Below are 18,672 nucleotides of genomic sequence, written 5' to 3'. Positions count from 1 at the left end.
TTGATCTTTTATAATTATCATCAAATGAAGCAATTTCACATTGGGTGTGCCATCAAAACCGGAGCGTGCTGCTGCAGACTATTTGTTGCCTTGGATTTTGGCTTAGTGCAGGGGATTTCCTCGCCACATACGTCTTTTTTTTTTTTTTCTTCTTTCCTCTTTTAACTCAAAGATGGCCTGACAACAGCTGCACTCACACGTACGCAATGAACTGAGACTTTGACTAGAACAGAGAATGTGTTGCTCCAGCATCACAGCTGTCATGTACTTTTCTGCTGCAGTGACTTCTACGAGTTCACAATTCAAGCTCAGAGATGTTAACAACAGTCTGCAGTGAACTTTAACGCAGCACAATGCAGTCAGTGTTTTTTTTTATATCTGCAGTGAGTCAGTAGGTATCTCTCAAAGTCATATATGATGTCTTTGAATGTAACATAACACGGTTGGATGGGATGACTAATTTGCTTCGGCCCTACCACATTATAGCCCTTTATGTACACCCTGACAGTTTTATAACCAACAATATCTTGTGGGTGTTTTTTATTTTAAGTTTGTTCAGCAGAAGAGGCATTGAAATGAAGTGGAAGTTTCCTAATGTTAAATATTCCAGTTCCCATTCTGCTATCACCAGTTAATCATTAAACTGCTTGTCCAAATACAAACCAGCCCACCCCACCCACAAGACAAACAGCACAAAAAGACATAATGGGAAACATGCATTAAACATAAACCTATCCCTGGAACTATTTTTGTAGAAATTTCTGAATAATTATAACAGTTTCTATGTGATGTAATCATTTATTATAATATTACCCTCTGCATTTTGCATTTTTCAGTGAAAATAAATGTGTTTTCTTGTATTTAAGTTACTGATTATGTAAATGTTCATAAAAGCTCAGAGTATATCTAAAGGTTATCATATCAAAACAGATGAAACTGAAGGAAAAAAATACTTTCTCAGCAAAATAAATCATTAACTGAACATAAACATGGGTTTTTGTGATAAATCAAAGTCTCAGGAGTTGATGATGTCTCCGTGTTCACTACAGAGACACTGAACACCCAAATAAGTCGTATCTGATACTAGAAAAAAGTTGAGAAACTGCATTTTACCTGAAGTATTTACATGTATTAATAGGATTAGTGTTGTTAAACATTTTAGATCAGCAGATGCTTTTGATCACCAGCAGTGAGGGTTAACACAAATATAAAACTATATTAAAATTTCCAAACACAGAGAAGTGACATCTGTTTTTATTTGTATTTATTTATTCAGTTCAGGTACATATGTTACCTCTGAATCACAGTTATCTCTGGACAGCCTGAAGGCACTGCTTCATTATTAACTAAAAGTAGACCTAGATGATTTTATGGGCATCATAAAGAGTCTAGTGAAGGCATACGTTTTTGTGTTTTATTGTGGGTATTATTCTGCATTTGATTGTTTTGTGAGTCAGCTACCTTTACCAGGTCTGCCTCATAAAATAGGCATTTATTCTCAGAGAGATGTCCTGGTTCAGTAAAATAAAATAATAAACTAACTTCTATTACGCTGTACATGTGAAGCATCCTTCTACATTAACGTGAACATCACATATTAAATTAGAGTGTAAAAAAAGAAAAACAGGAAGATCAGACATGAGAGAAACTTGTTTGGAAGGCCACAGGTCACTTGGTTTGGCTGAGGACTGGCAGCAGTGAAGGACACCGACAATAGATACTGACTTTAACCACCACAGTTTCACACTTGTCATGTGGGTCGTCAATGAACGTCTGTGAATAGAGCGTCATAGTGGTGCATGGTTTAATCTTCCCCTCCGCAGAGCAGCAGCAGAGTTTTACGGTAGTCTCCTGAGGTGTCACCCTGAACAAAAACAGACAGAAGGACACTGAATAGACACAAAACTGACTTTTCATTGTTGTGTATCCGTCTGCTGACATTTGGTCATCTGAAACCAGAGGGGCTGAGGGTGAATAAAAGAGAGTCACGAGTGCAAGCATAGGTCAGCATAAGTTAAAAAGAAGAGAAAAAGTCTAATATCGACAGGGGAATTAAAGTGGAATTACCCATTCAATCAGCTGACAGTCACTTAACATATTCACATTTATAGAACATGTTTTATTACTGTATCATATACATGGATGGTAATGGAAAATGAGTCACATCATTAACTTCAGTAAAATTACTGACTCACTGAAAATATAGTTTCATTGTACAGTAAAGCGGTTAGTGTTTTATTATTATTATTATTATTCTATATGAAGCTTATAGATTAATTTAACATTTTTATTTTACTTTTGAACATGTTTAAGGTTGTGCTCATCAAAAAAATGTCTATACTTATACTGTTGTCTAATTTAATACACAATAATGCTCTATATTTAACACAATTGTTACTTTTTTGTAGCGTTGCTGTGAGAAATGTGTATCTCGGAAAGCTCACTTCACTACCACGAGCTCAGAAAAACAGGCCTGTGTGACAATGTATGATCCATTGAATCCAACAGCGTTTTAATGAATTCATCTAACTCAAGAAGGACCATAAAGGAACACTTCATCCTCCAGTTCAACACATTTGGAGGTGCATTATTTGCACTGTGCAGGAAGAGAACAAAATGTGACCTAAAAAGCAGCGGTGTATAAAAACATACCTTAAAAAAATGACCTTAAATTGTGTTTCAGTACAGCACTTCAGTAAATGGCACATGAAATATTTCACCACAAATCATTGAAGCGAGCTAGTGTTAGTGAGCCTGTGTTTTAAAAAAGTCAACGAATTAACTTGAATTGAGTCTCTCCTGAAACAACTTATAAATAACCCAAGCGCTGGGATAACACAAGTGGAAAAAATAATGTAATAAAACCACACAGCAGAAAACATAGCATTTAGACATCGAAGTTGTTGCATAATCTGATCATATTTCTGGCAAAGCCAATCCAGGGCACCCTACTTGCTTGTTTGTATTGGTGTCACGGTGATTTCATCTTGAGGTTATTATAGAACAGCTTCTGGGTACTTCCTGTCTCTGGGGGTGTCAGCCAATCACATGGAGGATGTAGAGAGGAAGTCAAGCATGCGAAGGGAAATTCCTAAACAGCTGTGCAGTAGCCACAGACCCATAGTGCACCACAGGAAGCTATAGATTACCGTTCCCCACCACCCCACCGCAGTACCAGAAGAGAGCAGGATGAGGCCATGTGACAAGAACAAAGACACACAACACAACACGACACGGCACGACACACAGAGGTGTTAGTAGACAAAGACTCAGACTTACAATCATTGTTTCTACCTGGATGAATTCATGGAGCGAAGCGTCATGCGTTTCCTTGAACTCTTTGCGAATGTTGAAAAGGTCGATCTCGCTACGGGACACCATGATGCGGATCAGCGCTCTGTCGTCTGTGCCGAGTCCCTACAAAGGACATTCTTTGTTAACTCTGATTCTTGTTACAGAAGCAGCAACTGTAAGAGATTACACAGTACCAGCACTGCCAAGAACAACATCAAAGAAACATACAATTCATTGCAATACAAATGACCTTATCACTTGCTTTTGCAAGAATCTGAGCCCCTGCTCAACTGCAACAGGTTGTACATCTATTGTGTTGAAATATGAATACATACCTTCATTGCTTTGTATAAACGGTCTGCAAAATATGAGGGCTGGTTCTTTACACTGCGAACTACAAAAAAAAAAAAAAAACAAAAACAAAAAAAAACACACACACAAAAAAGACAAAAATAATGAGCCAAATAGGAGAAAGAAACTAAGGCAGGCAGCAGTATGAACATTTACAGACTCAAACATATTAAAATATTGTGAATTTGAAGATGAAAAACATTCATTACCTATTGCATAAAAGGCATTTTTCACATCGCCTGACATTTCCTTCTTGATAATCTGCTCAATGTCCTTATTGGTGTATCTGACAAACTCCTGGAAAACTGTGTGCAGAGAAGGAAGTGTTAACAACATTTCACCTTTGAAGAGAAATGTAAACAACCACAGTGTAGGTCTGTATTTAACAGCCATGGCCTCTACCTTTTCTAAGATGAGGGAAGCTCCTGGTGCACAGAATACTCATGAACTTCATCTCCATGTCATCAGAGTCTGCATTGCATGCATCTGCAAGTTCCTGCAGATTCAGGATGAGCAACAACATTAAACCCTTAAACTGATTACGTTTCAGCTTTTCAGTAAAGTTCATATGTAGATGTTTCAGAAATCACCTGAGCGTCTACATTAGCTCTTTCATTATCTGCAGGGCCTTCTTCCCTTGCACCCTGAAAGAACAGATATTTAGGTCCATGCTTCATTTATTACTACTTTTTCCATCTGTTAAATACCACAACCATGTTTTCTTTAAACATGGTTGTGGTATGGTTTGTTTTATGTCAGCAGACAGACTGCAGGCTGTGAGTGGGTGTGGAAGTGACACACAGTCGAAGTTCTCATACTGAACATTACCTGCACCAGAGAGACCAGGATGCGGCAGAAGTGGCCTGAAGTGTCAGACTGAATAGCTTCCTCTAAAGGCTTCTTGTAGCCTGTGAAATACGGGGTCGTAATCATCAGTTTATACTGCCCCAGGATAAAAAAAATTTGAAGGTCGCACTTATTGTATTTTGTCCCTAACTCACCTTCCTGATAAGCAGCGTTCATGGCCTGAATCTGCTCGTTGCTTCTTGAGACCAGGATCTCAATCAGAGCATGTTCATCAGTCCCAGCTCCCTGTTAAAATAAAGAACGTGTTTTTGCAACATTTGCTCCATCTCTCAGTTTGCATTTTCATGAAACAACCTCCAAATATTGCAATAATCAGTTTTTAGGGGTTTAAACTCTTAGTGTATGAGAGAGAAATATACCAAATATAACATCATTGTTAAAGTGTTGACTTGGTTTTGAGTAACATGCAACTCATTAACATATTTTTTTTCATTCTATTGTGTCAGAATTGATCAAATGTGGATATATACTTGTAAAAACACATTTGTGCTCAGTTTTTTCATTGTTGTGAATAATGAGGTGTGAGTCACACGAGGAAATTTGCTCAGTGTTTGACTTAAATAAATACCTGTAACAACTATTTGACTTCCAAATATTTTCTGTGTAATTCCACCATCTATACTTCTCTGAATGATCGGAATCCACCTCAACTACACATATCCAACATCTACCTCATTTGACTTACAAAACAGAGCAAATTAGGAGATGTTTTGACTCAGCTGTACCTCCATTGCTTTCCTCATCATTTTGGCGTCAAACTCCGCCGGGGTCAACATGAGCGCGATGATCAGCCTCTCTAAGTTCTTTGACAGCTCAGATTTCAGATCCTTCATCAGATCCTGAAAACAGATCAAGCACACATAGGCACTATGAACTCAGGAACAGTTTAGAGGTACTGTTTAACCCATAAAGACCCACCTTTTCTGCTACCTCGATCCAAGCTATTAAACACTGAGAAGAAGAGGAGGTAATGCACTGTGTTTTTGCTGTTGTACTTTATCCTGTTTGCTGCTGCACTTTACTTTATTCTGTCTTGCTGCTGCTGATTAAGTGACTGTTTGCACTGAATTACACCTGACTAAATGACCAAGACTGCTACTAATGCCCCTGTCTATCTTATATTTGTGTGATATTTTTGCTTGTTTTTATTGTACTTTTACTGTTTTTACTGTTTATTATTGTTTGTTTGTTGAGAACGCTTGTGTAACTGCTGCATAACAAATCTCCCGAGGGACAAATAATAAAGATGAAGTTACAAACAGCCACTGGTGAACAAAACTATTTACTGATATAAATGTTTAATACCTGTTGATCCACTAGTCATATCAATACATGTAAATATTTGGTGTAAATGCAGTTTGTCATCTTTTTGTAGTCATCAGATGGATGTTCAGAGGCTTCGTAGTGAATATGGAGACACCGTCATCTTCTACAACACTGATTCACCAGTAAAACCCATGGAGTTGGATCAGTGACAGTGGATGGAGACACTGGGTTTATGTTCAGTTAATGATAGATTTTACTGAAAAAGTCTCTTTTTCTTCAGTTTTCTCTGTTTCTGATATAATAACCCTCAACTTTAATCTGAGCTTTTATGAACATCTACATGATTAGTGAATTAAATATAGGAAAAAACCTGCTTTACACTGAAAAAATGCAAAAGAAAGATGAAAATATTACAGTAAATAGAGATAAATCGCTTAAGAAAGGTTAAATAGAGAGAAAAAAATCATTTGGGAACTGACATAAAAGTAGCTCTGTGTTTTTATGGGTTAATATCTAGTCACAGATTCAGAGTTCGCTGTGTGCATTTACATATATTTGTGCATTATTTTTGATCAAACTTCTCTCACCCTGCCCAGTAGGGATTTGAAGGCCTGTCTGATTTCTTGCCTCTGAGCATTACTTCTCTGTGCGACAATATCAATGATTGCATCTTCATCTGTTCCTGTAGGCAAAAAAGCAGGACAAACATTCATAAAACTCTTCCTGAGAATAAATAAACAGTATAAATGTGGTTTTATTTGCAGGGTTGCGTACCAAAGCCCTTCATGGCTTTTCTCAGCGCTTGAGCATCAGCAGCGGGGTCAAAATTGGAAGCAGGACGGACTGTTGGCCTCAACTAAAGTATTGGAATGACAAATATGAAAGAATGAGATCCAGCAGTTTTACAGATGCACATCAATAAAGGAAGGCAGTTTTAGATTCAGGTATGGTTATCTGTGAATGCAGATCAGTAGTGGATTATAATAAACATGCAGAGCTCTGTCTGCCTAACATGCAAAACAGATTAGTTTGTTGTTCATGTTTTAGCTGATGCTGTTATAATGAACCAGCACAGTAGATTTATGATAAGAATCTCTTGACATTTGAGGGGGAGTGTGCCCTTTTGACATTAGGGGCCACGACATCATCAACAATGAAAGGTGAGTGGGCTGAAAAATTATTTATTTCTATAAAGCATTGGTGAGTCGGCTCTTTGTTGACCAAAACGTTGAGATCTTTTTGACATTTACCAGCTCCAAAACAGTGTCCTAGAGAGGCTATTGTGACCAAAAGTATTTGTTTTTGAGTGAACAGCATTGTGATCCTGTCCACATTTAGACAAAGCCTTCACTGTGTGGACACATGCCAGTGTTACCAGCACAAATGTGTGCCACTGTAAGAAGCACATCATTGCAGGGCCAGCAGATAAATAAGATGCATGCCATTGCCAAGCAAAACATGCAAGGACACGTCTAAGGTTGTTGAAGATGGGGCCAAACCTGGACTTTGGTCATGGCACTTAATTCCCACATCTTGTAGGCTATCTGAGCAGCTTCAGGGAAGAACTCTCCAGCTAAGCTGTAAGGATCAGTTTGACACAACACAGCACACTCAGCAAATCCAAAATCCTCCAGGTGTACTAAGTGAATACAGGAGCACTCTTATAGTAATTGTAATAATCAGGTTTGCTGAACTCTTCTGTTAACAAGAACATGTTTTGCAGTGATGGTCTTTTCCAACACAGTAACTGGTGCTCTGTTGCCCCCGTCTGGCTGTTAGCCGGTACTTACTCATCATCTCCTCCACACAGATTGAGCAGTGTCCTCTTGTAGTCTCCTGATGTGTCGTCCTAAACATATGCATCATTTGGTTATTTCATTGTTCACTGGATGTTATTCAATTTAAATTCATATTTGAGTTTTTAGTCTCCACAAACCTTAATCATGTTATAGAGAGACTTTTCATAACTGAGACGGAAACACTCTCTGATGTCCAACATGTCTATTTCAGAGCGGGAAATCATGATCCTTATCAGGGTGTTATCAGCTGTACCAAGACCCTAAAAAGGAGAAGGATGACAAAACATGAGAAAAATGTAAGTGGGTCACCTAAGAATTTGTGTCAAACCAGTTTATCTAAGTTAGTTTACCTTCATTGATTTGTAGAGGCGTTTGGCAAAGAACATGGGAACACTCCTTATGCACTGGACTGGAAAAATAAACAACCATGAGTGAACTGGTAGTTTGACATTCCTCACTCCAATGCAAGTTGTACTTTTATTGCTAAAAAGGTAGAAACAAATGCAACTGAAAGAAATGTGTGTAAATCTTACCAACAGCCAGCATCAGCCTCTCAAAGTCTCCAGACAGTTCGCTCTTTATGCTGTCCTCGATGGATTTCTCTGCAATCTTCTCATACGCATCAAAAACTACACAGCAAATCATGAGAAAACACACAACAGTTATTATATATTAAACAACACAGACAAAAGTTATAGTAACAGGGCAGTGTTCCTGTGCAGAATTTAACTACAACATATCATCCCACAATTACACTTTAACATTTAATGCACTGACTCATCAGAGTTAATGTCAGAGTGGGAAGTGCTTCCACACTCCTGTGATAATTTCTCTCAGGGCTGTTCTCACCCATGCGAAGGTGGGTCACACTGCGGTTTCCCAAGATCATGATGAATTTGGCCTCGTCTGTCCCCCACTGCTCCTCTCCGGCGGCATACAGGTCCTTCAAAGACAAAAGAAAATGCATTATTAGAAAGTGAAGGAAAATACTGTATATTATGCCTACTCAAAGACAAGTTCAATTAGGAACTTACATTGCCTATAATAACATTTTAACTTATAAAATATGACTATTGTGACGGCCCCTGCTTAGGTGTCTGAGAGTGTACTTGGTGGTGATGTCATTCTGTGTTCTCTCTTGAGGATGAAGCTGAGACATCACAGTGATTGGGAGCACCTGGGCCCGGTGTTCCTGAGGACCTTAAAAGGGCCAGATCCAGCGTGGCTCTTTCTCTCTCTCTCTCCCCTGCCGACCAGCACCTTTTGTTTGATTTACTTTTTGTTTCTTTCAGCCACACAACCTCACACCTATACTATCCACGCATCCACATGCACACCACTGATACTACTGACTTACACACCTCATATTTATTGTAAACTTTAGTTATTTTGCGTTATACTTTAATAAATATTTTGTATTAAGTTAGCACTGTGTACTCCTCCCATCTTTTTGTCATGGCCTAGAGCCGGGTTATGACACTATAGATACAGTCGGCAACAACGGGAACGCCCAGAAACGTCAGATCCGGTTAGAGCCGAGGGGGAAAACAAACCGGTCTCTGCCATTAGCCATAATACCGGAGAGATGCTGTGTGCCCTTTTTCACCGCAAATAAACAAAAAAATCCTCAATTATAGTTTACATTTTACCAATAATAAAATGGAATCACAAAGGAGGACAAAATGGTTTTAAGCTATCAGAACAGAGGATGAGTTTGGCAGATTATGGGACCCAACAACAAAACGTGTATGTCTGCAGTCAGCACTTCATTTAGGTCAGTTTAATGTAATGATAACCCTTTCCAAATAATCGTAGACTATGTCAGGGGTATCAGAAATATTCAATTCATTGTTTAAATGCTAGTGAACTTTGTGCTATATTTGTCATTTGTGTAGATTTCCTTGCAATATGTACAAAAGTACACATTCAGTACCTAAGTAGAGGTGAAAAAAAAGTACTGGCTTTGAAATGTACTCCAAGCATATCTAGCCCTCTGAAGGACATTTTTATTGGCTGTTTCTGTGCAAAGCTAAAAGAACCTCACATCATATTGGACCAACACCAACTAGATGATTGATCGATTAATTGCCAATGTTTGAATCAGTCAATAACTGTTTTGATGTTTATTTTATGTGTAATTTGTCATTTTGAGTCATTTTTAAGAAGCAAAACAACTTGTTAGCGTTAGCAAAACAAGTTTAAATTCAACGTTTTTATAGTTATAGCGAACGGGGAGGAAGGATTGTTTTCCCCCTTGGGTTTCCCTGCCCTTAGCTGTGACGTCATTGCTGACTGTATCTATATATGATTTATTTAGTCCAAATAAAAAGATGAACTGCCACAGTCTGCTTTGCTGCTGTCTCCTTCATGTTGCCACACTTCATCAGCAATAATCAGTTCCACCTGTTACTCCCAGCTATGCCTAATCAACTCGCCAGTATATCAGCTGCATGATGCACGACTGCAGCAATTGTCTTCGGTCTGATTCCATGGTTTCGACATGGCCTTTTCCTGGCTACGTCTCCTCATTTCTGCCCTGGTAAACCCAACTTCTGCTCCTTATGTTCCCATTGCATTATAATGTTTTGTTTTTAACCCTTTCATGCATGAATTATGAGAATCTTAATCAAGATTTTTTTTTTCCTGAGTGTTTTTATTCCTATTTAGGTATGAAAAAAACAATGCGATTGAATTTTTTTATAATCTATTTTTCATGGAATTACAAAAATGTCCACTCAGCTGGACACCATGCGTTAAATTTTTGAAGCAAAGACACATATATTTAAAATCTATCATCATAAAGTGATATACTGTGTGAAAACTATGAAATAAAAACATTTTTAATACAGCTAATCTGATGTTTTCATACTCTAATACAAGCTTTTACTCATTTCATGGAGATAATACATAAAAAAAACCCAAAAACATTTGTTTGAGAAAATTAGCTGTTGATTTAGACTCAAACGTGTTAGTGCAGACTAGGTTTATCAAGAACAGTAAAGTTAAAGTAATGGTCTGAATATCAGTGTAGATGATGCATGAGCGTCCACTGTGTTGGTTGATATCCTCTTGAGATCCAGTAAAGTGAAAATCTTTAGCTTTTTTACATTAAACAGTCATCTTGATTGGAAACTGCAAAATGCAAATTTTTTCAGATACATTTTTAAAATTATTTTCATTTATTTATTTTTGAATGGAATGTCCTTTGCAATGAAAAGCTATTATTATTATTATTATTATTATTATTATTATTATTATTATTATTATTATTATTATTAAAACTGTCAAACTTAATCCCCTACAGAGGACAAAAATGCATTGCTGGCTCTCAGGAGGACATGGAATTAAAACAACTAAACCCATGAATATACAAGAGAACAGCTGGAGAATAACTGTCCACCATAGTGACCACTATGCATAAAAGGGTTAATGTGTAAACACTACTTAGAAGTGTGGTCATAATCTTTGAACTTTATAGAAGTTTAATATTTTTCACTGAGTCAGCTTTCTCGCATAACTTACCTAACAAAGCTGAATCCACAATAACATAACATATTGAAAATTAAGCAGTTGTTGTGTATATCACTCAGTACTACTGATATCATGGGGGTATATAATCTGGCCTTGGCTGCTTTAACCCTGGGTATATTCTGGTTGGGGGGGGGGTCTACTTTGGCCTGTTACAGTGGGTTTGACTCCAGCACACACACCTGCTCACCCAAGCTTTCCCACAACTCTGTTTTTGCATCAGTGAAGGGTATAAATAAAGCCTGTTTTTGTAACTGTGATATTTGCCTGCACTTGGGTTCTCATCACACTACCTGTTACACAAATAAAGGATCAGAGTAGTGATTATCTACTGCTTTTTTTTTTCTACAAAGTCACTGTCTTTTTAAGATGAAGACAATATTCTCGGCCATGTTTCTATTAGTCTTTATACAGTAGTTGGGACTCGTACTTGTGCATCCTGCTCCACCAAGTCTGCATCAACCACTCCTGACTCATCTCTGGTCCCCTGAAAACACAAGAGCAAAGTCAGCAGGAAACCAAAACGTCGATAACTAAGGTTTCAAATGTACTGTGGCTATAGATATTCATTTCGGTGACCTTTGCTACTCATGACATCTACTCTACAGCAAACTAACCTGGAGTAAAACAACCAGCATCTTCTTAAAGTGACCTGAAGTGTCTGTGATCACATCCTCTTCCATGTTTCCACCATAGGCTGAAAATACACACAATTATCTATGTCAGATATTGACAAGAAGCTGCAATAAACTAATGTTACTGAACGTACCATCCTTGTATGCTGCAACCATGTCATGTATCTGCTGGTTGGTTCTGGAGGCCAGGACTTCAATCAGACACCTCTCATTGGTTCCAGCTCCCTTCAAACAGAACATAAGGTAGTTTTTTGATTCATCAAACATGACAAGTATAAAAATTGACCTTAGTAGTAGAAGTAATAACACACTTTGATTGCATCGTGGATTTCTTTGGCATCATGTTGGGCTCGTGTCCTCATCAGACTGACAATGAGGCGCTCGAATTTACCCGTCAGCTCGTATTTCAGATCATCAATCAGGTCCTTGTGGAAAAAAGACAACACATTAAAAATCACTTCTGGAAACTAGGATGCAAGAAGAGATGAAAATATAGAGTTTTGTACCTTTCCATAGTTACTCTTGTATGCAGAGATGACCTCCTGCCTCTGCGCATTGCTTCTAGAAGTGACCAGGTCCAGAATAGCTTCTTTATCACTGCCTGGGAATGAAAGCGCAAAAATATTTGGCTGCTAGATGAGATTATTTGTGCATTCATGAACGATGAAAGACGACCTTTACGCCTCCCTCACAAAAAAGGGAAGGGAGGCAGGGGTACGCACCGATGCCCTTCATGGCATTGTAAAGAGTCTCAGCATCAGCGCTTGGATCAAAATCCGGAGCATCACTTATTGTGCCTCTGAAAACCTGTAAGAAAAAGAAATGACTTCTAAATGTAGTGCACAATAATGTGGAGCTTTACCAAAAACATTGTGGGAAAGTTCATTTTCAAAAGTAAAAGGTTACAAATTGAAAAAAAATACATTAGAATAATTTTATATTCCATTAAACTAAATAACAAAGCTGCACACTCTTCAAAAGATTGTTTTAAACCAAGCAGTTTAATCCTCATCCTTGAATCACAAGTGAAGTGTTTTAATATTAAAACATAACCACAAAACACCAAACAATGTAGATTACAAACAAACTCAGACTGCAGTGAAGGAGAAGTATCCTTTACATACAGTATAAGCCAAATACTTCACATAAGGATTTAACTTATCTACATTTACCAATATGTTAATTAGTTACTGTACTTCATTATGTATGTTTCCTCAACAATAGATTACAATTTATTTTGGATTAGTTTATGTCCCTAGCAACTACCTGACACCACCTGAACACCAAATGCATAACTCTAACTCTAAACAAGTTAAAATAATATAATTAATTAAGGAAAGTATGTGATTATATCTTTCTGCTCAACTCCTTGTGCACAAACAACATTTGCAATATTTTGATCAAATCAGTATTTGCTAAGGATGTATGCCTTATTTTTTATGGATTTGTGCCATACTTGCAAATCTTTGTATTGTAGTGCAGTTTTGCAGTTCTTTGTAAAAATGTGAGTACAAGGTTGTGTGAGGTGACTGTGACACTCAGATAAGACCTAAACCCTGTGTATCTTCACAGAAGCTGCACTACAGTACTTACACCTGTCTCTCACCATGCAGCTGAAACGAGTGTTTTGCCAGAGCATGTGTGAGGGTGTGAGAGGGTGTGTACAAGCAACAGGGGGTAGGGTTACACACAAGGCAGCTCCTTTTGCAGGGTTGGTTCAACTACAATGAATACATAAAGAAAGGTGAAGCTCCACAGAAGTGTATTACAAAATGGAAAATATCAGTGTAGAAGCTTTATCTCCTAAAACCAAACTAACACAACTTGGCGTACATCTTGAAAGCTCAAACTGCAGCTGCCTGGCCTTGGACTTTACTGCTGCATTAAGGCAGTCTGCCAAAATGTGCTCTCCGCCCCGCTGAGGGGCCACTGCACATGCTCTGATCCTCTGCTTCACCACAGCAGCCATCACTCTTCACGACAGCTGGAGAGCTTCACCCACATAGCAACAGGGCCGCAAATACAAGACCCTAGCAACAGACATCTAACCAAACTCATTACACCTCTAATGACGCTCTAATGGCCTTATGTGGAGACGTCCTTATGTTGATTCAATGTCCTGCTCATTCTTGTGTCTGTTTCTCTTCTTAGTTAGAAAAGACATTCTATCTAAGTGTTAAATGAGTAAACTTTTTGTAAATTTCCAAGTGCTCAAGTGCTATGGAGTGATATCACTAACAACCAATAATTAAGCACCACAAAGTGATACTCCTCATGCATGCATGACCCAACAGAGACTGTTGGAAGGTGTTCATGCTCGTGCAAAAAAGTTGCTCAAGGATGACCAGACTGACAGAGCACTGACTTACAGCTCCGAAACAAAGACAGTACTTTTGAAGAGATGTCGGCAGGTGTGTTTGTGTGTGTGTGTGTGTGGGGGGGGGTATCTGTGTGTTGTGAGGGCATCACAGGTCGCAACGACACCCTACACTGCAGCCTTTATGATCGAGAGGACTCACATGGTGACAGATGGCAGTGAATGACTCTACTCTGTCTGCACTTCATTGAATGGTGCACAAAGACATCCATGTCCCACAGACATGAGATCAGATCCACAGCACTATACAGTCCACATCATACTTACATAATGAAAGATGAGAGAGACTCACTTACCATTTCTATATTTGGTCGTCTGTGTCAACACTGCACAGGAATCAATAGTTTCGGACCTAAAGAGAGAGAGAAAAATGCTGAGGCCTGATAAAATAAAATATCCCAGTTGGGTCTTATTTCATTTTGCAGACATATGCTTAATCATGCTCCGTCCTCTCCTGAGTGAATCTAATCAGGTGGCCTGTTCAGTATCCGTCCTGTGGGCTAATTCACAGCAGCACAGCAGAAATAACAGGCCTTTTCTGTGTTAAACCACTCGACCTCACATTCACCTAATGACATGGTAACAGACAGAATGTGCATTAAAGCAAGTGACAGGAAAACTGTTGATGCATACTTTCCATAGAATGACTAGCAAGCCCTCTGACTAATAATGCAGCCATTCAGAAAAGTGTGGAGGCACAGACAAACTCTGCTGTGTGAGTTCACAATGAAGATAAAAAAAAAAAAAGAAAGAAAAAAAAAAATAGACAAATCTCACCCTTCAGGCAGAAACTATTGATAGTAACAAATATCTGTGAAGTGGAAACTTTACTATGTTTGACTCCAAGTTTGGTAAATAAATCTCTTCAAGTTTTAATGTTTAAGACAGACATTGAGCTTTCCCAAAATAGCATGTGGGTAACAGTTTAACTTCATTTCAGAATAAAGGTCTGGGGGCTGGGTCTGGGTCTGGGTCTATATTTACAGAGCCACACCCTTCTCTCAACCCCAAACTCTACATTAGAATTAAAGTTGTGAATGAAATGTACAGATTCGATTTATGTCGACATAAATCTAAGGATCAGAGGATTTTTTGAGGTGAACTTTTATTTTCATATTTAACATAGTGCGTGCCTTGGTGTTTGCGGGGTTTCATTGGCACAGTCAAAAATGACGCGTCAGCCAACTTGTCCCTTGCGGTTTTTTATCGTCACCTCTTCGTTTTTTAAAGCTGAGCGCACACACACACACAGAAAAAAATACTCGTACTGCCGAATTACTTACCTTCTCTTGCAGGAAATATCAGTCCTGTTGTCTCTGCTGTGTCCCCTCTCACCCGGTCTGTCTCCTCCGGTTAGACTCGGACCGTCCCGTTACACGTCCACTATGACGCAATGACTGCGGCGCTGTTACGCACCTCCTCACACAGTGTAGGATTATATATGTGAGCCTGAATGCACCAGAGTAACATGTTACAGTAAACGGAACACTATTTAAAACGTGTATTCGTGGAATTTGTGATCTTAGCCTAACTCTGACTCATACGGTGCCTTTGCGCCACACTTTTACGCACATCTTTTTTTTTTTTTTTTTTTTTTGCAACAGACAAGCAGAGTCATCTTTATCTGTCGCTTCCAGTCAAACCTTTATTTTGCTGCTGTCTCAACCTCAGGCAATAAAAGTGTGAGAGTATTTTGTCTAGTATGAGTACACGCCTAAATCTAAAAGCACCATTTAACCCTTTCATGCACGTTGTACAATTCTTCATGCTTTAATTAACCCTTTCATGTTTACTGGTCACTACAGTGGACAGCTATTCTACAGCTGATCTCTTACATATTCATGGATTTTTTTGTTTGTTTGTTTTTGCACATATCTTTATTAAAGTTTTAAGACACTGCATATCTTTTCTGACATGAATTGGTAACATTGTGTAGATCTCCCCTGAGCATACTCTCACCCCCACAACTACAACCCCCCCCCCCCCCAGTTTTCACACAATTTATCTGTAAATACATGTTTCTTCGTTTCAAAAATTAAATGCAAGGTGTCCAGCTGAATGGACATTTTTGCAACTTCATGTAAAATAGGTTCCTAAGATCATTTTTATCATTATTATTATTAGTAGTAGTAGTAGTAGTATGTCTTTTTTTTAACTTTATTTTTTTGTTTTTTATATAGTTTTTGTTTATTTATTTATTTATTTTTCATAAGAAAATTTTCAGTTGCATTGTTTGTTTCATGCCTAAAGAGGAATAAAAACACTCAGGAAAAAAATCTTGATTAAGGTTTTCATAATTCGTGCATGAAAGGGTTAACCCATAAAGACCCAGTGTTACTTTTGTGTCAGTTCCCAAATGATTTTTTTTCTCTATATTTAACCTTTCTTATGAGATTTATCACCATTTATTACAATATTATCCACAGTATTTTGCATTTTTCTGTCAAAATCATGTATTTTCCTATATTGAATTCACTGTCGATGTTCATTAAAGCTCAGAGTCCATTCAAAGGTTATTATATCAGAAACAGACAAAACTGAAAAAAAAAGTGACTTCTTCAGCATAGATACCATTAACTGAACATAAACCAAGTATGTCCATCCACTGTCATTGATCCAACTCCATGGGTTTTACTGGTGAATCAATGTTGTAGAAGATGACAGTGTTTCCATGGTAACTACAGAGCCTCTGAACATCCAAATGGGTCATATCTGATGACCATGAAAAGATGACAAACTGTATTTTACAATTATTTACATGGATTGACAGGATTAGTGGATCAACAGGTATCAAACAGTTAAGATCAGTGGATGCTAATAGTGTTAATAGAAAAACCCTGCAATACCACACAGATAATCTGATGATCAATGCTTCTGTTATTTTGAAACATTATAATGTGGCTACTGATGAGCTAAATCAGTCATAAATCCACTGTTAATGAACATGTTTATGCAAAAAAAATATTTACCATTAAACTCCATTCAAACCATTCATATGCAGTTCTGTATCTCACTCAAAATAAGAACTGAGTCCAGCTGGACATGTCTGATTATCAGTAATTCATGCATAAAAGAGTTAAGAGAATTAAGTGTCCATAATAAATGATATATTAACCGTAAAGACCCAAACAGCCACCGACGACCAAAACCATCAACTGATCTAAAATGTTTAATAACTTCGGATCCACTAATCCTATCAATACATGTAAATAATTGATGTAAAATACAGTTTGTCGTTTTTTCATGGTCATCAGATATGATTCATTTGGATGTTCAGAGGCTCCGTAGTGAATGTGGAAACACCATCATCTTTTACTACATTGATTCACCAGTAAAGCCCATGGAGTTGGATCAATGACAGTGGATGGAGACACTTGGTTTATGTTCAGTTAATGCTATATTTTGCTGAAAAAGTCACTTTTTCCTCAGTTTTCTTTGTTTTTGATATAATAACCCTCAGCTTTAATCTGAGTTTTTATGGACACCTACATGATGACTAAATTAACATACCTGATGTTCACTGAAAAAATGCAAAATACAGAGGATAATGTCAAAATAAATGGCAATAAATCACGAAAGAAAAGTTTAAAAAAAGAGAAAAAAAAAAAAATTTGGAACTGACACAAAATTAGCACTGATTCTTTATGGGTTAAGGCAAAAAAAAAAAAAAAAATCTCCATGTATCACTTTTCTTATTTGTGTCACATGACTGAGTGTCCAAATGTGATTTTAACAGAGGGGAACATGTTGGCACTGATGTGAGACTGGACCTGCTCTATTTCTGTCCTGTCAGGTCCATTCCAGTAAGAGTGGGAGAGAGACCAGCACGGGTGGGGGTGGGGGAAACAGAAAACCATGTCAGCATTGTGAAGTACAGAAGGCGAAAGTTCTGACGTATGAAGCTGTTGAAGCAATGGTGTTTTATGTAGGTGCACCTTTCAAGGAATTGTTCATTCTTGGTAAAAACTAAATAAATAAATAAATGGTGGCGATAAAGAGAGCATAAATGAACAGAAGGTAGAGACAGAGTCCAGGACCACACATAGCAGGAGCATGACTCAGTACTTCACATGCTCCCCCTGGCTTTAGTTTCACTATGTGGTAATGTTGTGGATCTTCCCCCTCATATTTAGTAATGTTAGTCAGGTTCATAAGAGTCAGATACAAAGGTACAGATGGGAAGCCTTTACTGTTTCTTTTCTAAGGAAGTCCATCTATGACATGCAAAGGGTTTGCAAGTCCTCATTTTCCTCATAAGGTCTTTAGTTCTTTCCCCCTCCTCCTCCAGGTCTAAGTGGTCCAAGACTAACTGATTAACCCATAAAGGCCCAAACCTCCACTGGTGACCAAAAGCTAAAATGTTTAATAACTTCTGATCCACTAATCCTATCAATACATGTAAATAATGGGTGTCTTTTCATGGTCATCAGATATGACCCATTTGGATGTTCAGAGGCTCCGTAGTTACCATGGAAACACAGTCAACGTCTACAACATTGATTCATCAGTAACCCATGGAGTTGGGTCAATGATAGTGGATGGACACACTTGGTTT

General features: G+C 38.0%; 1 protein-coding gene across 2 annotated transcripts; it reads right to left on the bottom strand.

Moving 5' to 3' along the window:
• Positions 1-1,257: 1,257 nt before the first annotated feature.
• On the bottom strand, positions 1,258-15,618 carry anxa6 (annexin A6). Of its 2 annotated transcripts, none has more exons than XM_030144799.1 (25): positions 15,401-15,618; positions 14,414-14,469; positions 12,463-12,547; positions 12,247-12,341; positions 12,052-12,165; positions 11,875-11,965; positions 11,723-11,802; positions 11,536-11,592; positions 8,427-8,520; positions 8,111-8,206; positions 7,928-7,986; positions 7,715-7,837; positions 7,569-7,627; positions 7,278-7,356; positions 6,553-6,634; positions 6,366-6,460; positions 5,238-5,351; positions 4,647-4,737; positions 4,474-4,553; positions 4,236-4,289; positions 4,048-4,141; positions 3,855-3,950; positions 3,630-3,688; positions 3,280-3,417; positions 1,258-1,864 (listed from the first exon to the last, which is right to left on the bottom strand). In XM_030144799.1, the coding sequence occupies exons 2-25, from the start codon at positions 14,414-14,416 to the stop codon at positions 1,805-1,807; spliced, it is 1,998 nt and encodes a 665-aa protein (XP_030000659.1). In that variant the 5' UTR covers positions 14,417-14,469; positions 15,401-15,618; the 3' UTR covers positions 1,258-1,804. The 2 variants fall into 2 exon arrangements, with proteins under 2 accessions (XP_030000659.1, XP_030000660.1); XM_030144800.1 differs by having other exon boundaries at positions 3,295-3,417; positions 15,401-15,609.
• Between the last annotated feature and the right edge of the window lie 3,054 nt (positions 15,619-18,672).

The sequence above is a fragment of the Sphaeramia orbicularis genome, chromosome 10, assembly GCF_902148855.1.
Source record: "Sphaeramia orbicularis chromosome 10, fSphaOr1.1, whole genome shotgun sequence".
Classification (NCBI taxonomy): Eukaryota; Metazoa; Chordata; class Actinopteri; order Kurtiformes; family Apogonidae; genus Sphaeramia; species Sphaeramia orbicularis.
This window is presented reverse-complemented; position numbering and strand designations above follow the sequence as displayed.

What these genes read in the sequence shown, in the direction of transcription:
- anxa6 (XM_030144799.1), bottom strand. An exon ending in CTGTGTGGAGGAGATGATGA is followed by an intron (nt 7,357 to 7,568) that starts GTAAGTACCGGC and finishes TGATCCTTACAG; the next exon opens with CTTAGCTGGAGAGTTCTTCC. An exon ending in GAACGCTGCTTATCAGGAAG is followed by an intron (nt 4,554 to 4,646) that starts GTGAGTTAGGGA and finishes CGTATTTCACAG; the next exon opens with GCTACAAGAAGCCTTTAGAG.